General features: G+C 37.5%; 2 protein-coding genes and 1 non-coding gene across 6 annotated transcripts; 1 reads left to right on the plus strand and 2 right to left on the minus strand.

The window, feature by feature from the left end:
• The first annotated feature begins 377 nt into the window (after nucleotides 1–377).
• LOC111012084 (Major facilitator superfamily protein) lies at nucleotides 378–4,220 on the plus strand. 4 transcript variants are annotated; one of them, XM_088121746.1, is made up of 15 exons: nucleotides 378–741; nucleotides 822–928; nucleotides 1,155–1,233; nucleotides 1,347–1,406; nucleotides 1,495–1,561; nucleotides 1,648–1,772; nucleotides 1,863–1,964; nucleotides 2,050–2,427; nucleotides 2,545–2,655; nucleotides 2,775–2,837; nucleotides 2,952–3,032; nucleotides 3,142–3,240; nucleotides 3,465–3,602; nucleotides 3,737–3,776; nucleotides 3,932–4,220. In XM_088121746.1, the coding sequence occupies exons 1-15, from the start codon at nucleotides 535–537 to the stop codon at nucleotides 4,036–4,038; spliced, it is 1,764 nt and encodes a 587-aa protein (XP_087977872.1). In that variant the 5' UTR covers nucleotides 378–534; the 3' UTR covers nucleotides 4,039–4,220. The 4 variants fall into 4 exon arrangements, with proteins under 4 accessions (XP_087977872.1, XP_022141798.1, XP_087977873.1 ...); XM_022286106.2 differs by having other exon boundaries at nucleotides 382–741; nucleotides 2,545–2,592; XM_088121747.1 differs by having other exon boundaries at nucleotides 385–741; nucleotides 3,737–3,878; nucleotides 3,968–4,220.
• Nucleotides 4,221–4,556: 336 nt separating this feature from the next.
• Nucleotides 4,557–7,518, minus strand: LOC111012085 (uncharacterized). Its single transcript, XM_022286108.2, has 4 exons — nucleotides 7,388–7,518; nucleotides 6,175–6,438; nucleotides 4,789–6,081; nucleotides 4,557–4,687 (listed from the first exon to the last, which is right to left on the minus strand). Exons 1-4 carry the CDS (start codon nucleotides 7,455–7,457, stop codon nucleotides 4,644–4,646), a joined length of 1,671 nt encoding a protein of 556 aa, XP_022141800.1. The 5' UTR covers nucleotides 7,458–7,518; the 3' UTR covers nucleotides 4,557–4,643.
• Nucleotides 7,519–16,133: 8,615 nt separating this feature from the next.
• On the minus strand, nucleotides 16,134–16,240 carry LOC148212166 (small nucleolar RNA R71). Its single transcript, XR_015789976.1, has one exon. It is a non-coding gene; the product is annotated as a small nucleolar RNA R71 (small nucleolar RNA).
• Nucleotides 16,241–17,766: the final 1,526 nt, after the last annotated feature.

Genomic DNA, 17,766 nt, shown 5'->3' on the forward strand with positions numbered 1-17,766 from the left:
AAACAAAAGAAAAAAATAACTAAAAATGGTTTGTCCAACCTTACAACCTAAACACAAACTACCCAGACTTAAGTTACACCATCGTTGGCCTCAAATTAGGTTACAAAATACCTCAAGATCAACTCCACGTTTAACAAATCCAGGCTACCGATGCTGAACATGTAGGTAAGTAAAACGCCCCCTAATTGATTCCGTTCTTAACCTCTAGTAAATACTATCAAAGACAATGAAAATTTTCATTTTCATTTTCATTTTGGACCTAAATCGTTTTTTTTTATTACAACTGGACTTAAATTGTTATAAATTAGAGTTACGAGAGTTAACAAAACAAAAAAGGAAACGGTTAGAACTAGGAAGAAGAAACAAAGCAGCACTAGAATTGAATTGAGGTACACATTCACAGGAAAAGAGAAACGAAAGGAGGCCACAAGATTCTGATTCTCAACACACACACACGATAATATACAGTGGAACCTACAACCGCAACAATGTCCAGCTTCATCTCTCTTTCTCTGCGATCCCTCTGCCATTGCCATGGCCTGCTTTGCGCCAGTTCGACCTCTCTTCACCCATAAACACTCTCTGTATCACACTCGTAAACCCCAACTGAAGGGCTCAACACTTCTCTTCTCCTCATCGTCCATTACCCCACTTCTAGTTTCATCATTCAGCGCCAATCTACATGCCCGATTCCGTGGCCCAGCGTCTCCCTCTGGTTCCAAGCTTGGGCTCATCGCTAAGGTCCAGAAATTTTCGAACTCCCATTTGAATTTTGTGTGATGATCGGAAAAGTTTGCTTCAAATTCTTGTCTGCTCTGTAGGTTGGTGGTGATCAGGCTGATTATTTGTCCGGGGTGGAAGAAACCAAGTCGCTTGGTTCTGACGCAGCCAGTGCAGAACAGTTTTCTTGGTCTTCTGTCATTTTGCCGTACGTTTTCAGCGGTTTTGTGCTCGATTCTGATTTTTACTTCCGATTTTCGTTGAATAAAATTCTTGGTTTATGTGGGTTTATGGAGTTAGCTCTTTATTTGTACATTTTTATGGATATCCGGAGTTCAATTCATCAATTGGGTTTGGTTTTAACTAGTTAGCATTTTTGTACTTTTGGGGTATTTGAGTTGGCGTATTGCCTCGTCGAATTTCTGCTTTATTAGGTTCTTGTTCCCAGCCTTGGGAGGTTTGTTGTTTGGATATGACATTGGTGCCACCTCTGGAGCTACCATCTCCTTGCAGGTACATCTTCATCTTTCTGATATAATCTCTTTTCCAGCCTAAAATCTTTTCTAGATGAGAAAGTTATACCATATATTGTTCATGAGTTTCCTTTGTTTTCCTTAAATTGTCAGTCACCAGAGCTTAGTGGCACAACTTGGTTTAACATTTCTGCCGTCCAACTTGGTCTTGTGGTCAGTATCTCTTGTAGGATTTACGATTGTAAATTGTGATGCCAATATCTCCAAAACTTTTATCGGCTTTGTATTACCTTGAATTTAGGTTAGTGGTTCTCTTTATGGAGCTCTTCTTGGTTCCCTCCTTGTGTACCCAATTGCAGATTTTCTCGGTACATGCTTGCCATGTTTAATTTAACCTCAAGTTTGAAGCTTCTTGTGAATTTTACTGGATTTATTTTCTTATTTTGGTCATAAGGGCGGAGGAGGGAGCTTATTATAGCAGCTGTACTATATGCAGTTGGTAGCCTGATCACTGCTTATTGCCCTGATCTGGGTGTTCTTTTGGCGGGAAGACTTCTCTATGGCCTTGGTATTGGTCTGGTAATTTTATTGCTTACTTCTCACTAGTCCCTTGAACTGCAAGAGCATTCTGTTATGGTTTCCTAGTTTTGACCATTTTCCATTTAACAGGCCATGCATGGGGCTCCTCTTTATATAGCAGAAACATGCCCATCTCAGATTCGTGGAACTTTAGTATCTTTAAAGGAACTGTTTATAGTCCTAGGAATTCTGGTATTGCTGATAAATTTCTCTCGTGTCGTTTAAGTTACTTCCCTTTCAAGAATTAGCTAATTTTCAAGATATTTCTATTATGCAGTTGGGGTATTTAGTTGGAAGCCTTCGGATTAATACGGTTGGAGGGTGGCGATACATGTATGGACTTAGTGCACCGGTTGCTTTATTAATGGGATTAGGAATGTGGGTGCTCCCACCATCGCCTCGTTGGTTACTTCTCAGGGCGGTTCAAGGTAAAGCGCCTTTACAAGATTCAAAAGAGAAAGCCATTGAGGCCTTGAGTAAACTTAGAGGACGACCTCCTGGTGATAAAGTATCCGAAAGTCAAATAGAAGAAACGTTTCTCTCCCTGAAATCTGCCTATTCTGAGCAGGAATCTGAAGGTAGTATCTGGGAGGTTTTTCAAGGCCCAAGTTTGAAAGCCTTCATCATTGGTGGAGGTTTGGTTCTCTTTCAGCAGGTTTTTCGTCATCTCTAAAAGTTGATTTTGTCTGTAGTCCTTTCATTTTAAAAGAGTACCATTTTAGCGTAAGTACAAGTGACTCAGATTGTCTAGAAATTCTATCAACTGTGACAGATAACTGGACAGCCAAGCGTTTTATATTATGCAGGTTCCATTCTTCAGGTTTTGCTCCTCTTCCTCTCTCCCTACTTAACCAAAACTTCTGTACCATTATATCTCAAGAATGTAATTTTCATGCTCTCTGCTAAACCATAATTTCTGTACCATTATGAACCATTAGATCTCAAGAATGCAATTTTCCTGCTCTCTGCTAAACCATAATTTCTGTACCATTATGAATCAAGAATGCAGGATTTGCTGCTGCCTCCGATGCTACTAGAGTATCAGTTGTGATAGGGGTGTTTAAGGTGCATTGATAATTTAAAATAATACACAATCTAAATTAGAAAAGAATGTTTCTCTTTGACTCTTATAACTGTTTTTGGTTTTCTTATGATTTTCTTGTGATTATCTTCCTTCAGTTACTTATGACTTGGATAGCTGTTCTAAAAGTTGATGATCTTGGAAGAAGACCCCTGCTCATTGGAGGTGTCAGTGGAATTGTAAGCATTATAATCATATTTATTAATTTGGCGGCATGTGCAATAACCTTTTAATCTTTGAAGAATGGTTCACTTGGAGTTCTTATTCTGCTATCTTATATTACCGCAGGCAGTTTCCTTGCTTCTTCTTTCAGCTTACTACAAATTTCTTGGTGGATTCCCCATTGTTGCTGTAGCTGCCCTGCTTCTATATGTTGGCTGCTACCAGGTATAATTCTGTTGCTTCTTTCGCCTTGAGGAATTTGTCAATCAGTCTTTCTCTCTCTACATATTAGCACTTTTATGGTATCGCTGGAGGGGATCAAATTTGATAGGAACCTCTCTTACCTGATTTATAGACAACTTCAATGTGAAACTGGAAATTTGCTGATCCTTTGCTGCTACTTTTTCTTGTCATTAAAGTGTGAAAAACTTCTTGAGATGTCATTGCAGATATCCTTTGGACCAATCAGTTGGCTTATGGTGTCAGAAATATTTCCACTCCGAACTAGAGGGAAAGGAATCAGTCTTGCAGTTCTTACTAATTTTGGTTCAAACGCCATTGTCACATTTGCATTTTCTCCACTGAAGGTTCTTATTCCTTTAAACTTTTGCCTTGATTCTTGTTCCTTTATAGAAGTACTGGCATATTATTCTTTACCTTTCTTCCCACTATTTTTGGAGTCATCTCAAAATTGATAGATGCTTAAATTTCTGTCTTACAGGAATTGCTTGGAGCAGAAAACCTTTTCCTTCTTTTTGGTGGTATTGCATTGCTTTCACTTCTTTTCGTATCTCTTCAAGTTCCCGAGACCAAAGGTCTTAGTCTGGAAGAAATAGAATCCAAAATCTTGAAGTGATATACACGTAATGGCTGAATTCACCTTCACAAGATTTTAATAATAAACATATTTTTTCAGCAGTTGAATTGGCTAACATTGGCAGAATGATTGCAGCATACTTCTCGCTTGGAGATCTGACACGACCAGTCATTGCTGCGATTCAAGAGATCTTGTTGATCAATTGAATAGGCAGTCTCAAATTGAATAGGTGTATTCATGCTTTTCTCCCTTCTTGAAATGTGTATATCTAAATATTTTTACCAGTATGATTGAAATTCATCAACTTTCTGTATATTATTGTATCGCCAATTTTTTAGGAGTCGTATAATTAATCTGATGGCTCGAGCAAGAGAAATAAATTTAGAAATTACATGTTTGACAGTTTAAGAATAAGATTGTGGTACAAATGCGTCTACTGCTCAATGAACAATGGCCTTTCAGAGTTCAAGCTCGTGTATATTTACTTAATTCACAAGTTCAAAGTTCGAAACTGTGAATTTATAGAATTCCAAAATACATTATTTCTAGATACAAAAATTCCTTATTAAAAGTTCAAATAAACCCAGAAGACTACATGTCTGAAAATATTAGTAAAACTAAGATTTGAATACAAGCATCCCTTGCATTCTTCACATAATTCTGCAATAAAAGTACTGCAGAAGTATTTTATTGGTACAATACAAGACTGAACTAAATCAAACAAAATGGAGGGAAAAAACGTAGTTTATTTTTTATTGTTTGTTGTTTGCTGTCTGTGTCTAAAACTTCTGATTGGTGTTGCACATGTCTGTTAATTGGTTTGGAGTATTCTTTCAAGGTTCTCTTCCTCAGCTACTGCATCAGAGAGAAATATTGCTTTATTCTGTTATACTATGTAATATATTTATATGTATATCAGACTGTAAGAGTGGAAATATGAAGTTGTAGTAACTGACCTCTGTGGGCAGTGGTAAAGGTCGGAGCATTTGATGAAGATTTTGCAGTTAAATGTGCAGCCACTGGCTGTGGTGCCGCCTCAACCCTGGATGAAGGTTTTGCTGCCAGATTTGTAGTCAGTATTGCCTGTGGTGCTGGCTCAGCCCGCGATGCAGGTTTTGCAGTCACATGTACAGCCAGTACTGCCTGTGGTGCCTTCTCGGTTTGTGATGAAGATTTTGCAGCCAAATGTGTAGTCACTGCCTGTGGTGCCTTCTCGGTTTGTGATGAAGATTTTGAAGCCAAATGTGTAGTCACTGCCTGTGGTGCCTTCTCGGTTTGTGATGAAGATTTTTTAGCCAAATGTGTAGTCACTTCCTTTGGTGCCTTCTCGGCTTGTGATGAAGGTTTTGCAGCCAAATTTTCAGCCATTGGCTGTGATGCCTTCTTGGTCTGTGATGAAGATTTTGTGGCCAAGGATACAGCCACTGGCTCTGGTGCCTTCTTGGTCTGTGATAAAGATTTTGTAGCCAAGGATGCAGCCACTGTCTCTGGTGCTGCCTTCTCGGCCCGTGATGAAGATTTTACCGCCAAATGTGCAGCTTGCGGCTCTGGTTCGTCCTCTGCTCGCAACATAGAATTTACTGCCTCCTTCATCTTCTCTACCACACCTACATCTCTGGGATTTGTTCTCGGACTCAGTGCATTGGATAACACCTGAGATAGAGCTCTCTCATCTTCACCTGGCTCAAACTTATGCATCAAGTACTCCTTTACTGAAACTCCTTTGTCCCATATCTGCTCAGTTCCTTTACCAAGCTTTGATGCTTGTGAAGCTGTTCGGGCAGAGCTTGGTCTCGGATTTGCTGGGGAAGAAGCTTTTTCTGGAGTTGCAGGTGAAGAACGGACCGACAGGGTAGATGGAGCAGAGACAGTCAGGCTATGGATCTTTGAAGCAATGGCATGCGTAGCGTCAGTAACAGTGGAATAAACCGGTGCCAGCTTCTCTGTTACAGCTTCAGTCAGTGTCTTGCCCGGACTGTGAGGCTTTGCAGCCTCATTTTCTTGTATTTCCGTAGTGCGAATGGCACTATTTGCAGCTGTAATTTCACTTGTTCTCTCCCTATTCTCAAGGGATGGCCCTGCAACCGCTCGAGACGACGTCTCTGAAGAGTTGAAAGGCTTTTCATCTTGTCCAAAGGCAAGCTTTATGGTATTCGCTAAAACATGATTCTCAGCAATCACAGGATCTGCTCGAGGATGCTGCCTAGCATTCTCTTTGCAGTCCTCGGGTGCCAGCTCCGATTCATACACTGCAAAGGAAGAGAGAAGAAAAAAGAAGGGTGTTGTTCTAAGTTAAAATCAGGAATGGAATTTGGAACAACATTTAAACGGAAGGAGTTTACTTGGGGCTCCAAGATATTCAGCATCGCCATCGTCCTCCTCTTCATCCTCGTCCAAATTATAACCCCAGGATGGCGTTGGGTTCTCGTCTTCACCGTGCTTCTTCTTGTTGCTGAGAGTGTATCTCAGTTTCTTTGCCTTTTCCTTCACCTTGGTGAAAACTGATTTCTTCTGATGGTGATCGATATCCTCTTCGGGGTCGTGGTCTCTTCCAAGCGATGGCGACGAATACGACGGAGGCCATCTTGAAGCATCCGGCCCCTGATCTGCACGTGGAAATGCCTAAACTATGTTAATTCTCCACAAGCAGTACTTTTCAATGGATTTGTTTAAAACTAAAGGCAGTCTCAATTTGTGCAGTTGCAAAATATCTTGTTTGAGATTTCAGTTCCAGGATAAACAAATAATTCTTTTGTTTCATATTTTTAATTGTTTGCTTAGTCTGTATCTTTCAAATAAAAAACAATACCAAATGTTTCGAAAATTAGGCACAATTAAAAGAATTACTTCTAAAGTAGTTATCTGAAACATTAATTTCCCTTTCTGAAAAAATAAAAAGTTTTGAACTCAAATTTCAAACATCTACTAAATTTACTAAATTATTAGGGTCTCAAAACTCTTATTGAAATGTTTATAGTAACACAAAACAATGAATCTTTTACTAAACAAGTTTATTTTCACGAGTTATCAACGGATGACTAAAAGGTCGGAGATTTAAACTTCTGCTCTATTAACCTAAAAACAATATCTTTTGCAACTAGTTTAGTTTGTTGAGCCATTATCCTTTATTGATTACATTATAGTCAACAAACCCAAATGCACCAAAAATATTATTTTCATGCTAAGAATCACATCTTATTTAATTTGATCTTTTTTTAAAAATGGGTTTCTTTATATTTAATACACTAAGTGTTTTTTAAATGATTAATATTTAATGGACAAATATTTGTATAATCAACCAACCACGTAAATAAAAATAGTTAAAATTATAGAAAATTTTACGAAAATAAAAACAATTAAAATAACAAAAAAAAAATAAGCGAAAAAAATTGAGTGAAAGGATAAATGAAAGAAAATGTACATTATAAGACTAATAAGAGAAAGTGTATATATGGAGAGAAGAAGAGAAACGATGACAGTTCTTACATCAAAACGACCAACAAAACTATAAGTTACCAGGAAACAAGAAACATGAAATGAGAATTTGATTCGGACCTCGGAAAAGTTGTTCCACGGCGGGGCTAGCATTGCCACCGTATGTTTGCATGTGATTGAATTGAGACATTGTGAGATGATGAGTCTCTTCTCTCTCTCTCTCTTTCTTTGTCTTTGTTTCTCTCTCTAGAGGGGATGGGAAAAGAGGAGTATTTGAAGGATGGGAGGGGAGGGAGAGCCACATATGTTTGTATGTTGTATACTAAATATATTTGTGGGCTAAATTTCTTCAATGGGGGAAGATCCAACAAAGTGTTTATTAAGCCTTTCTTTCTCCTTTACATAAGCCTACTTCCTAGCAATTGACCAACACACATAAATCAACTTAATTTCTTCCAAAACTCCTCTCTCTCTTTCATGTTTTATCTTTGCAAGTCTTTTTTATAGGTTTAAATATTATTTGGATCCTTTACTTTTGATCATTTTGGTTTATTCTGATCCCTGGACATTCAACACGTCTATTTTGATCCATGTATTACTAGAACGTTCATTTTGATCCCTGTATTTTGAGTTTATGGCTATATTTCAAGAAATTTAGTGAGTGAAGTGTAGTGTTAAAATTATGATGGAAAGAAATGAAATAAAAATGAAGATTAAGGGACCAAGATGGATCAAAGTACTTTTTAAAATTTTGTGGAATTATACCAAAAAAGTCAATGAGAAAAAACCCCAAGTTTGGAGATCGTATAAGGATGTGTTTGGAAATGATTTGGCATGACCAAAAATCACTTTTGCCATTGCTAAAATTACTCTCATTTCTATTGATCATGTTTCGCAAATTAAAAAAGTGATTTTAAGAAAATTTAAAATCACTCTATATTGATTTTTTAAGATATCACCAATTATTTTAAAAAATCAATTATTCTTGATTTTTTTTAGTTTTTAAAATCACTCATTCCAAACACACAAGTATGCGAAACGCTTTGACAAATAACTTTTATGAATGGGTGTTCTAAAGATTCAAATATTGTATTAAACTTACTTTTATATGAATTCATGAGAATTAACAAAAGTTAAAGAGATTATTTTTAATGTTACGTACGTTTTTAGATGTCATTTCTACACAATACATTTGGGAAATATACGAAGATAGTGTTTTATGAGTTGATCATTCTTCATATATTTAATTAACAAAATCGTCTATTCCAAAGATAATTTTATATCTCGTAGCACGTTTTTTTCTTTTCTACATGAACTCTAGTTGATGCGATCCCTCCCTTCCCATCTTCTGTAAGTTACATGATTATGTGATCAACGACAATCCAAGCGTATCAACTACTCGAACCGTTCAATCGTATAGTTGATTCAACCCAAAAGATAAATGTTAGATGAATTACCTTTGTAGTCATCTTGGGCGGATAGATGACTATGCTCGAGATCTAAAATACTCAACGAATTTGATGACCAAGCATGCTCTGAGGATAAAATAGAATATCTTGAGTATTCAACTCAAATTTGACTTAAATTGTTTTGCAACTACGAGGGGCTCGTCTATTTATAAGCCAATGCCAAATGCCTTTAACAAAATATTTTGCTAAACAAAATAAACCTAAAAATCCAAGGAAAATAAAATAAACAAAATAATTGCAAAATAATTTCCTAAATGGCACCAACTTGCTATAATCAACTAGAGCAACTATTCCTTAAATCTAATTTTGATAAAATAAAATAAAATTGAGTAAAATAAAAACAAAATAATTTCCTTAATTAACAAGGAGTGGGCGGCAAGACATTTTGGCGCGAGGGAGACGGGAGACATGCGCGTGCAACGGAAAGGCCGCAGACAGTTGGGCGTGGTGAATGCAAGGGCAGCACATGGGCGTGGCGTGCGTGTGAGTGTGGCATCAACGAGGCGGCGTTGGGACATGGGTGGTAGGCCGCAAGCGAATGGGCACTGGCGTGTGAGGCGTCGTGGACGCTGGCAAGGCATGTGGGGGGGGGGGGGGGGGGGGGGGGGCTCGGTGGCACTGCCTTGTGAGGTTAGCCGCATGGTAGGTGTGCATGGCGTAGGGTTGGCATGAGGCGCATGCAGGAGTGTGCGAAGGAGGCGTGAGGCGCAGGCGGCATGGTTAAGGCATGAGCAATGCAGGGTGTCACGGTCGTACACATATGCTTGTCGCTGACACTTGCACACTACGTGGGCGTCACAACCTACTCTCTACTAGTATGGTTGTGACACAGGGCACGTACAGTGTGTGCGGTGATGGGGAGTGCACATGGCGTGTGCTGCGCATGGGGTGTGTCCAAAGGCTTGCGGTAGGCAAGTCCTTGAGGTATGACCATTCACTTGGCTTCTCAATTTTCCTCCTCTTTTTGACCCTCGATGATTGTTCATGGAGCTTCAGAATGGACAAAATTTGTTGGTGAGATAAATGAAAGTTCCTCCTTTTAGAGGTCTTTCCTCTAACTTTTCTTCTTTGTTGATGTAGGTTAGTTCTTGGAGCTCTTAGTTCATTATGACCACATCAGTATGATTTGGTCATTTTTGATGAAAAATGAAGTATCATGAGACTATTAAGACCCCTTGGTAATCATTGTTTATTAGGGGAGATAACTATTAAGACTATTAAGACATAGTTGACAGTCTTTACATTCTCTTCCATATTCTTTGTCACTTAAACTTGCCATCTATTGTCTTTAGTTGCTTTAAAGAATGCAAGTTGCCTTTACAAATTACCGACATGAATACTTCAAGATATTTTACCGTCACTCACATACTTCGTAAGAAAATTTTATAGATGATATTTGGCCCATGAATTTCTCGAGTGGGCTTGGCTTTGATAACCCACCACCCCATGTTTGGAGCTGAGTTTTACCAATCTCATAATTCGTAAATCTAAACCCATGTTGTAAAAAAAAAAAAAATAATAATAATATTTACTATTTAACTCCGTTATAATATTTTTCTCTCTTTTTGCATTTTCTAAAACTATCTCGTACGACTTTTCACACCCAACAAATAACAATATTATATTTCCCTTGATAAAAAAAAATTATTCTCTTTATTCATCCATAACAATATTATATTTCCCTTGATAAAGAACTCGACGTCGCTCAAGTTAGTAATCAGAGTAAAAATAGAAATAAGACACCAGAGATTTCAGTGACAGGTTTTTCACTTACTTGGTGTGGAGGATTGCCCTTCATTTTATAGCCCTGCATGGTCGACCAAGAAGGACAACAGTTGGAAGTGGTAGGGGTGTCGCGTGGAGTATGGAAGCACAAAGAGGGGTGCATCCCCAACAGTGCAGAGTAGCCCCGCTGCCTGCATCGCCTGAGCATGTCGTCTAGGGCCGTTGGATGCACCCATCATGCCGACAGCACGCGCCGCCAGCTGTGGGTATGTACGGGGCGTAACCGTTTGTAGTGTTCGTCCCGTCGTGAGCATACAAGCCTTCTGCTCGGCGCCATCCTTACTGAGAATCGGTTCCCAGTGCGCCCGCGCCCGTGGAGGGGCGAACACGTGTCCTATTCGGAAGCTACCCATAACACCTTCCATCTTTCTATGTTTTTTTTTTAATTTTTTTTATGTTACTAAGTTTGATTTTAATGAAATTGAATTTTGGCATTCTATATTTTGAAGGTTTGAATCATGTTACTTAAATTTCAACGTTTTAAAACTCCAAAATTTACATTATTATTTACTCAAGAACAAGAAAGGCATTACAAAGCAAACTATGAATACATTAAAAGAAACAAAAAATAATTATCCTAACTATTATGAAACCTATTTGTTGAATTAGACGCCCATTCTCAAAGACCATCATCTTTGCTTATTCACCAAAGAATACACCCATATTCATCAAATTCATGACACCTATACAATATCCCATATAAGTGTTGCTTGCTTCCCCAAGCCCTTATAGTCTATAAATACATCAATTTTATTATAGGTAAATGACGAAAAAAAAGGAACATATCTAATTCTATAATATTTCTCTTTTTCTCTTTCATTTAACATCTTGCTATGTTTTTAATTTCAACAGTGCCTAATTTTGCCCCAAATTTTACAACATGTTATCAGCACGAGTCTAAGTTGTTTTATACGCCTAAAGGTAGGTCTTAAAGGTAGGTTATTTATTTTCTTTTGTTATGATCAGGTAAGCTATATTTTATTTTTCATATTTACATATATTATATTATTAAGATACATACATTTGTTTGTAATAGTGTCACTATGACTAATCTCACCAAATTAGAGTTTGCCGCCCTTGAAATCAATGACAATAATTATTTGTCATGGGTACTCGATGCTGAGATTCATCTCGATGCCATGAACCTAGGAAAGACCATCAAAGAAGAAAATCCGACTACAAGTCAAGATAAGGCAAAGACCATGATTTTCCTTCATCACCATCTCCACGAAGAATTGAAAATGGAATATCTACCAATAAAAGATGTTCGTGTTTTACGACAAAATTTGAAAGAGAGATATGATCATCAGAAAATAGTTATTCTTCATCAAGCTCATTACGAATGGATGCATTTGAGGCTCTAAGATTTCAAATTAGTAAGTGATTATAATTCTGCGAAATCAGTTCGAAATTGAAGTTATGCAGAGAAAAAATTACTGATGGAGATATGCTAGAGAAAACATCTTTTACCTTTCATGTCTCTAATATGCTCTTGCAAAAACAATATCAAGAGAAATGTTTTAAGGAATACTCTGAACTCATATTATGTCTTCTTGTTGCAGAACAAAATATCGAATTATTGATGAAAAACCATGAATCTTGACCAACAGGAATAACACTATTCCTTGTAACAAATGCTGTGAATTTTAATAATCGTGGTCAAGGTCGATGGTCTGATTGCGATAAAGGAAGAAATAATTATTATTTTCGTGGTGGCTGTTTTAATCATCCACGTTTCGAAAGAACCACAGGAAATGATGATCACAAAGGAAAAACTCCAAAAGATCAGAGTTCTAGAAGTGTTGAAAATAAATTTTTCCGATGCGGTATGACTGAGCATTGGGCACATATCTGTCGTACAGCAAAACACTTAGTGGATCTCTATCAAGTGTCATTGAAAGAAAAGGGAAAAAATGTGGAGGTAAATTTTTTAGATACCAAGATGGTGATATCTTTGATCCTGCCAACATGATCAGTTTGGATGTGGCAGATTTATTGAATCTCCTAAAGAACAAATTGATGGAATTGCTAGTGCTTCTTTTGATCTTAAAAATATCTAGAATTAATGATTTTTTTAATACCAATATCTTTCATGTTTGATCCTCTGTATTCCAAGTTTTTTTTTTTAATTTCTTATTGTAATTATTTTGTTTAAATGAAGAATCATGGACAATTTTCATATGCTGGATGACTAAAAAATGAGCAATGAAGATATATGTATGGTAGATAGTGCAACTACGCAAACAATATTGAAATGTAGAAGATATTTTTCCAAATTGACAATGCTGGAAGCAAAAGTTAATACAATATCAGGTTCTGCCAACTTGATTGAAAGTTTTGGAAAAACATATATTATTTTGCCTAAAGAAACAAAATTTACAATTGACAATACATTGTTCTCTAGTTAACCAAAGAGAAATCTACTGAGTATTAAAGATATACGTTGCAATGGTTATCATATTCAGATCAATAACAAGAATAATATAGAAAATCTCTATATTATATTTATTGTCTCACATAGTAAACATATACTGGAAAATCTACTTGCTCTATTTTCTGAATTATATTATACTCACATACGAGTAATTGAAACATATGCAATAATGAACCTAAAGTTCATGAATCCAGATATATATACTATTTGGCATGACTGGTTGGGTCATCCTAGATCTACAATAACAAGAATAATTATGGAGAATTCACTTGGAATTCAATTAAAAAACCAAAAGGTTTTTCAATCTAATGAATTATCATGTGATGCTAGCTCTTAAGGCAAATTACTCATTAGACCATCACCAGCTAAAGTAGGGACTGAATCACCTGCATTTTTAGAATAAATTCAGGGTGATATATATGGACCTATTAATCTACCAAACGTTAGATATTTTATACTGTTAATTGACGCATCTAGCAGATGGTCACACGTGTGCTTATTATCAAGTTGAAACTTTGCTTTTGCAAGATTACTTACTCAAATAATAAAGCTACGAGCACAATTTTCTGATTATATAAAAAAGAGCATTCGTCTAGATAATGTTGGTGAATTTACATCCCAATCATTTAATAATTATTGCATGGCGATTGGGAGAAGTGTTGAACATCCTGTAGCTCATGTTCATACACAAAATGGTTTAGCAGAATCATTTATAAAGCGATTGCAGTTAATTGCTAGACCATTGCTTATGAGAGCTAAGCTTCCTACATCTATATGAGGTCATGCTATTTTGCGTGCATCATCACTTGTACACATTAGGCCAATAGCCTATCATAAGTACTCCCCCTTACAATTAGCTTATGGCCAAGAGCCAAATATTTCCCATCTGCGAATTTTTGGATGCGCAGTATATGTTTCAATTGCTCCACCACAACGTACTAAGATGTGTCTGTTAGGGTAGACTTTTTACTGCAGAAACATGTGTCGGTAGTCTTGTTTGACCACGTTTTTGACCACTTCCCCATTATTATTTGCCAAAAAGAACCACATATTCTTAAAGTAGAACATGCATAGATTATTTTTGCATAAAAGTCAAACTATGGTACTTTAGGAAAAATATGAGATAAATGCGGTCAAAGTTGGAATAAAATAACAGAATTCTGTCTTTGCAGAATTGCGCCCAACGCATTTTTTGATGACAAAATGTCAAAACGCATATTTTGATTAATGAAGGGCAAGGAGGACATTTCCCACATGGATCCAAGTCCAAGTGAGGTGTTAGGTGAATCTCAACCCTTTTCCACCTAAAATGGAGGGGAGTTTCAACCAACCTATTGTGCTATAAAAGGAAGCCATTCATCCCTCAGCAAATCATCCCTTCCAAGCTTCATTTCATCTTCTTTTAGATGCTATCTAGTTGTAGAACATGTTTTTAGGGTTTATGTTCATGTTTTAGTTGTTCATTTCTTCGTTTTTCACGCTTTTACCTTTCGTATTGCTTTTAATTCGAGTTCTTACTTCCATTTTTTGTTCATTTTGTTATTTTAAAGCTCTTTAGTGAGTTTCAACTCCCCTGACGCTCGAGAGAGAAGAAGGTCAAGTTAGAACTCCTTGTACGACTTATTTATTCATTTAAATTCAATTAAAAATACTTTCTTTATGTTCTCGTGCATTTACTTTCATTTAATTATGTTCTAAATTAGTTATCAACCTCCTTGTGGAATGACTTAGTCAAATGATTTGATTTTCAACACGCTCGGGATTTTGGCCAGATTGCGCCTGACACTTTTTTGGGTTGGTTTCTAAAAACTTCTCTTTACATCTTTTTTTCATTTGGCTAGTGGGAACTTGATTTATACACCAAATCCCAACCTTGGGAAAGGTGAGTTAGGTAAAATAATAGGAAACCAATATGGGATGTGACTTAGGAATAAGCGCATAAAACATGGTCCTAGGCATAGGCCATCTGACCCATAATGCAAATGAGTTGGTAGATATTCTCTAGGATTGTAATCACACATAGGAATATGATTGTAGGTTACCCTAGTCTCTACGGCAACCAAAAGCGGTAGTGAAAGAGTAGAATTCAAATCCCAAGAAAAGTCAGGAATTGCACCTAGTGCATTTTCCCAACATAGTGTGTTTTCCATGTTTTGCATCAAAACTAAGGTAGGAGACAAGGAGGTTGAGTTTCATTAAATTGCTTGTTACTTAAAACCCCAAACGACAATATTTCATCACATTTTTCTTCCTAAGTCACAATTGCATATTTAAACCATTTCACTGCATTACTTGATTTTGAAAAGCTACAAGTCCCTGGGGTTCGACCTTGGATTACTTTCGAGTATTACTTGTGACCGTGTGCGCTTGCACGAGTCTCTAATCTTTTTAAAGGTAGAGAAAGTCCCAACAAGTTTTTGGCGCCGTTGCCAGGGACTTAAGTTTTCCAAACATATTCTTTTTAAGTGAATTGTTTAATTGTGTGATTGTTGCATACCTCTGTTATTCGACTTAATTGTTATATCTAACTTTTAAGGGAGTTGTGTATGAGCACAAGGTCAGGTTGGTTGACCTTTGATCCAGAAATTGAAAGAACCCTTAAGAGGAGAAGGCGTGAGCAGAGGTTGAGAAAAAGAAAGAAAGTAAAAAAGAGAAAGAAGTTGAAGAAGAAGAGACCATCGAGATGAATAGAAATCCACAAGATCCTCCACGGCCACAAAATCCACCTGTGAATGGAGATATGACAGGTGAAGGAGTAGCAAATCGAGCAAGAAAAATTCCCAATCTGATCTTTCTAGCAGACAACCGAGATGTAGCCATGCGGAATTATATCACTCATGCGTTCCACAACCAAAATTCAGGGATAAATAATCCTTTATTCCAAGCCGCACAGTTCGAGGTTAAGCTAGTCATGTCCCAGATGTTATAGACGATGGGCCAGTTCGGAGGATTGACTGACGAAGATCCTTATTCCCATCTAAAATCCTTTATTGAAATAGCTAATGCATTTCAACTTCCTCGTGTCTCTGAGGATGCACTAAGATTAAAAATATTTCCTTTTTCTCTCAGGGATGGTGCAAGGACTTGGCTAAACGCACTAGAACCAAATTCTATCAACACATGGGCGGAACTGAGGGAGAAATTTTTGGCAAAGTACCACACTTTGACTAGGAACGTAGACCTTCGAGAGGACATTGTGTCTTTTAGACAGAAGGAGAACGAAGCAGTTCAAGAAGCTTGGGAGCGTTTTAAGGAATTACTGAGAAGATGCCCGAGCCATGGATTGCCCACATGTGTGCAGATTGAACAATTCTATAGAGGATTGGATCGTTCATCAAGGATGATGTTGAACACTGCAGCCAATGGCTCGTTGTTAGAGAAGTCGGTAAATGAGATCATTGATATCTTGAATAAGATGACAGACATTAATGACCAAGGCGAAATAGGAAGGTCATTACCAAAGAAGCAAGTATCAGCCAGAGTCTTTGAGTTAGACACAGTAGCTTCAATGCAAGCCGAAATGGCGACTATGAACCAGATGTTAAAACAGTTGACAATGGAGAAGGAAACTAAAACCGTCATTTCGGCGATACCTGAACGCCCTCCTGTTTTACAAATTTCAGATATCTAGGTGTAAGAAGTTTGGTGAGCATGAGACGGTAGCCTTAACAAAGTGTAGTAGTGATGCTCTAGGGAATCCATTACCTATTAAGTGTAAGGACCCATGTAGTTTCACTATTCCTTGCTCAATAGGAGGTAAGAACCTAGGAAGAACATTGTGTGACTTAAGAGTAAGCATTAATCTTATGCCTCTTTCTGTCTTTAAAGAGTTAAAATATAGGAGAAGCTCGTCCCACTACTGTCACTTTACAACTAGCTGATAGATCTATAAAGAAATCGGAAGGAAAAATAGAAGATGTGCTTGTTAAAGTTGATAAATTTATTTTTCCTACTGATTTCATAATTTTAGATTGTGAAGCAGATCTTGAGGTGCCGATTATTCTTGGGATGCCATTTTTAGCAACTGGAGATACAGTTTTTAATGTTAAGAAAGGAGAGATCACGATGAAGGTCAATGATGAGCTGGTAACCTTCAATGTCCTCGATGCGATGCGTCTCCCAGATGAAGTCGAGGAGTGCTCTACAATGGGGGCAATCATGGAGGAACTCCAGCAAATGATGGTGGAAGACTTAGAAGCAGATTTGGAGGCCGCAGAAAAAGAATCCAAAATTGCGCCTGGCGCAATTTTGCCTCAATTTGAGCGTTTTGAGTTTTTGCAACCAACAATAGCAGATTTGAAGACCTTGCAACCTTCCATCATTGAACCTTCAGAATTGGAAAAGAAACCCCTACCTTCTCATTTAAAATATGCTTATTTGGGTTTAAACGATACTTTGCCTGTTATTATTTCTTCATATTTGTCTAATGAACATGAATCTTTGCTTTTACAGGTTCTATCAAAGTACAAGAGGGCTATTGGATGGACCATAGCGGACATAAGAGGAATTAGCCCTACATTTTGCATGCACAAAATTATCCTGGAGGAAGGAGCCAACAATTCTATTGAGTGCCAGAGGAGGCTTAACCCCAAAATGAAAGAGGTGGTCAAAAAGGAAATCATAAAATGGTTAGATGCTGAAGTGATCTACCTCATCTCGGATAGCAGCTAGGTTAGCCCGGTTCAATGCGTTCCCAAGAAGGGTGGTATGACGGTGATTACAAACGACGACAACGAGTTGATCCCAACTAGAACGGTGACTGGTTGGAGAGTATGTATGGACTACCATCAGTTAAACAAGGTAACTCTAAA

The sequence above is a fragment of the Momordica charantia genome (genome assembly GCF_013281855.1).
Source record: "Momordica charantia cultivar OHB3-1 chromosome 3 unlocalized genomic scaffold, Mcharantia_2.0 BLBB01000003.1, whole genome shotgun sequence".
NCBI classification, from domain to species: domain Eukaryota; kingdom Viridiplantae; phylum Streptophyta; class Magnoliopsida; order Cucurbitales; family Cucurbitaceae; genus Momordica; species Momordica charantia.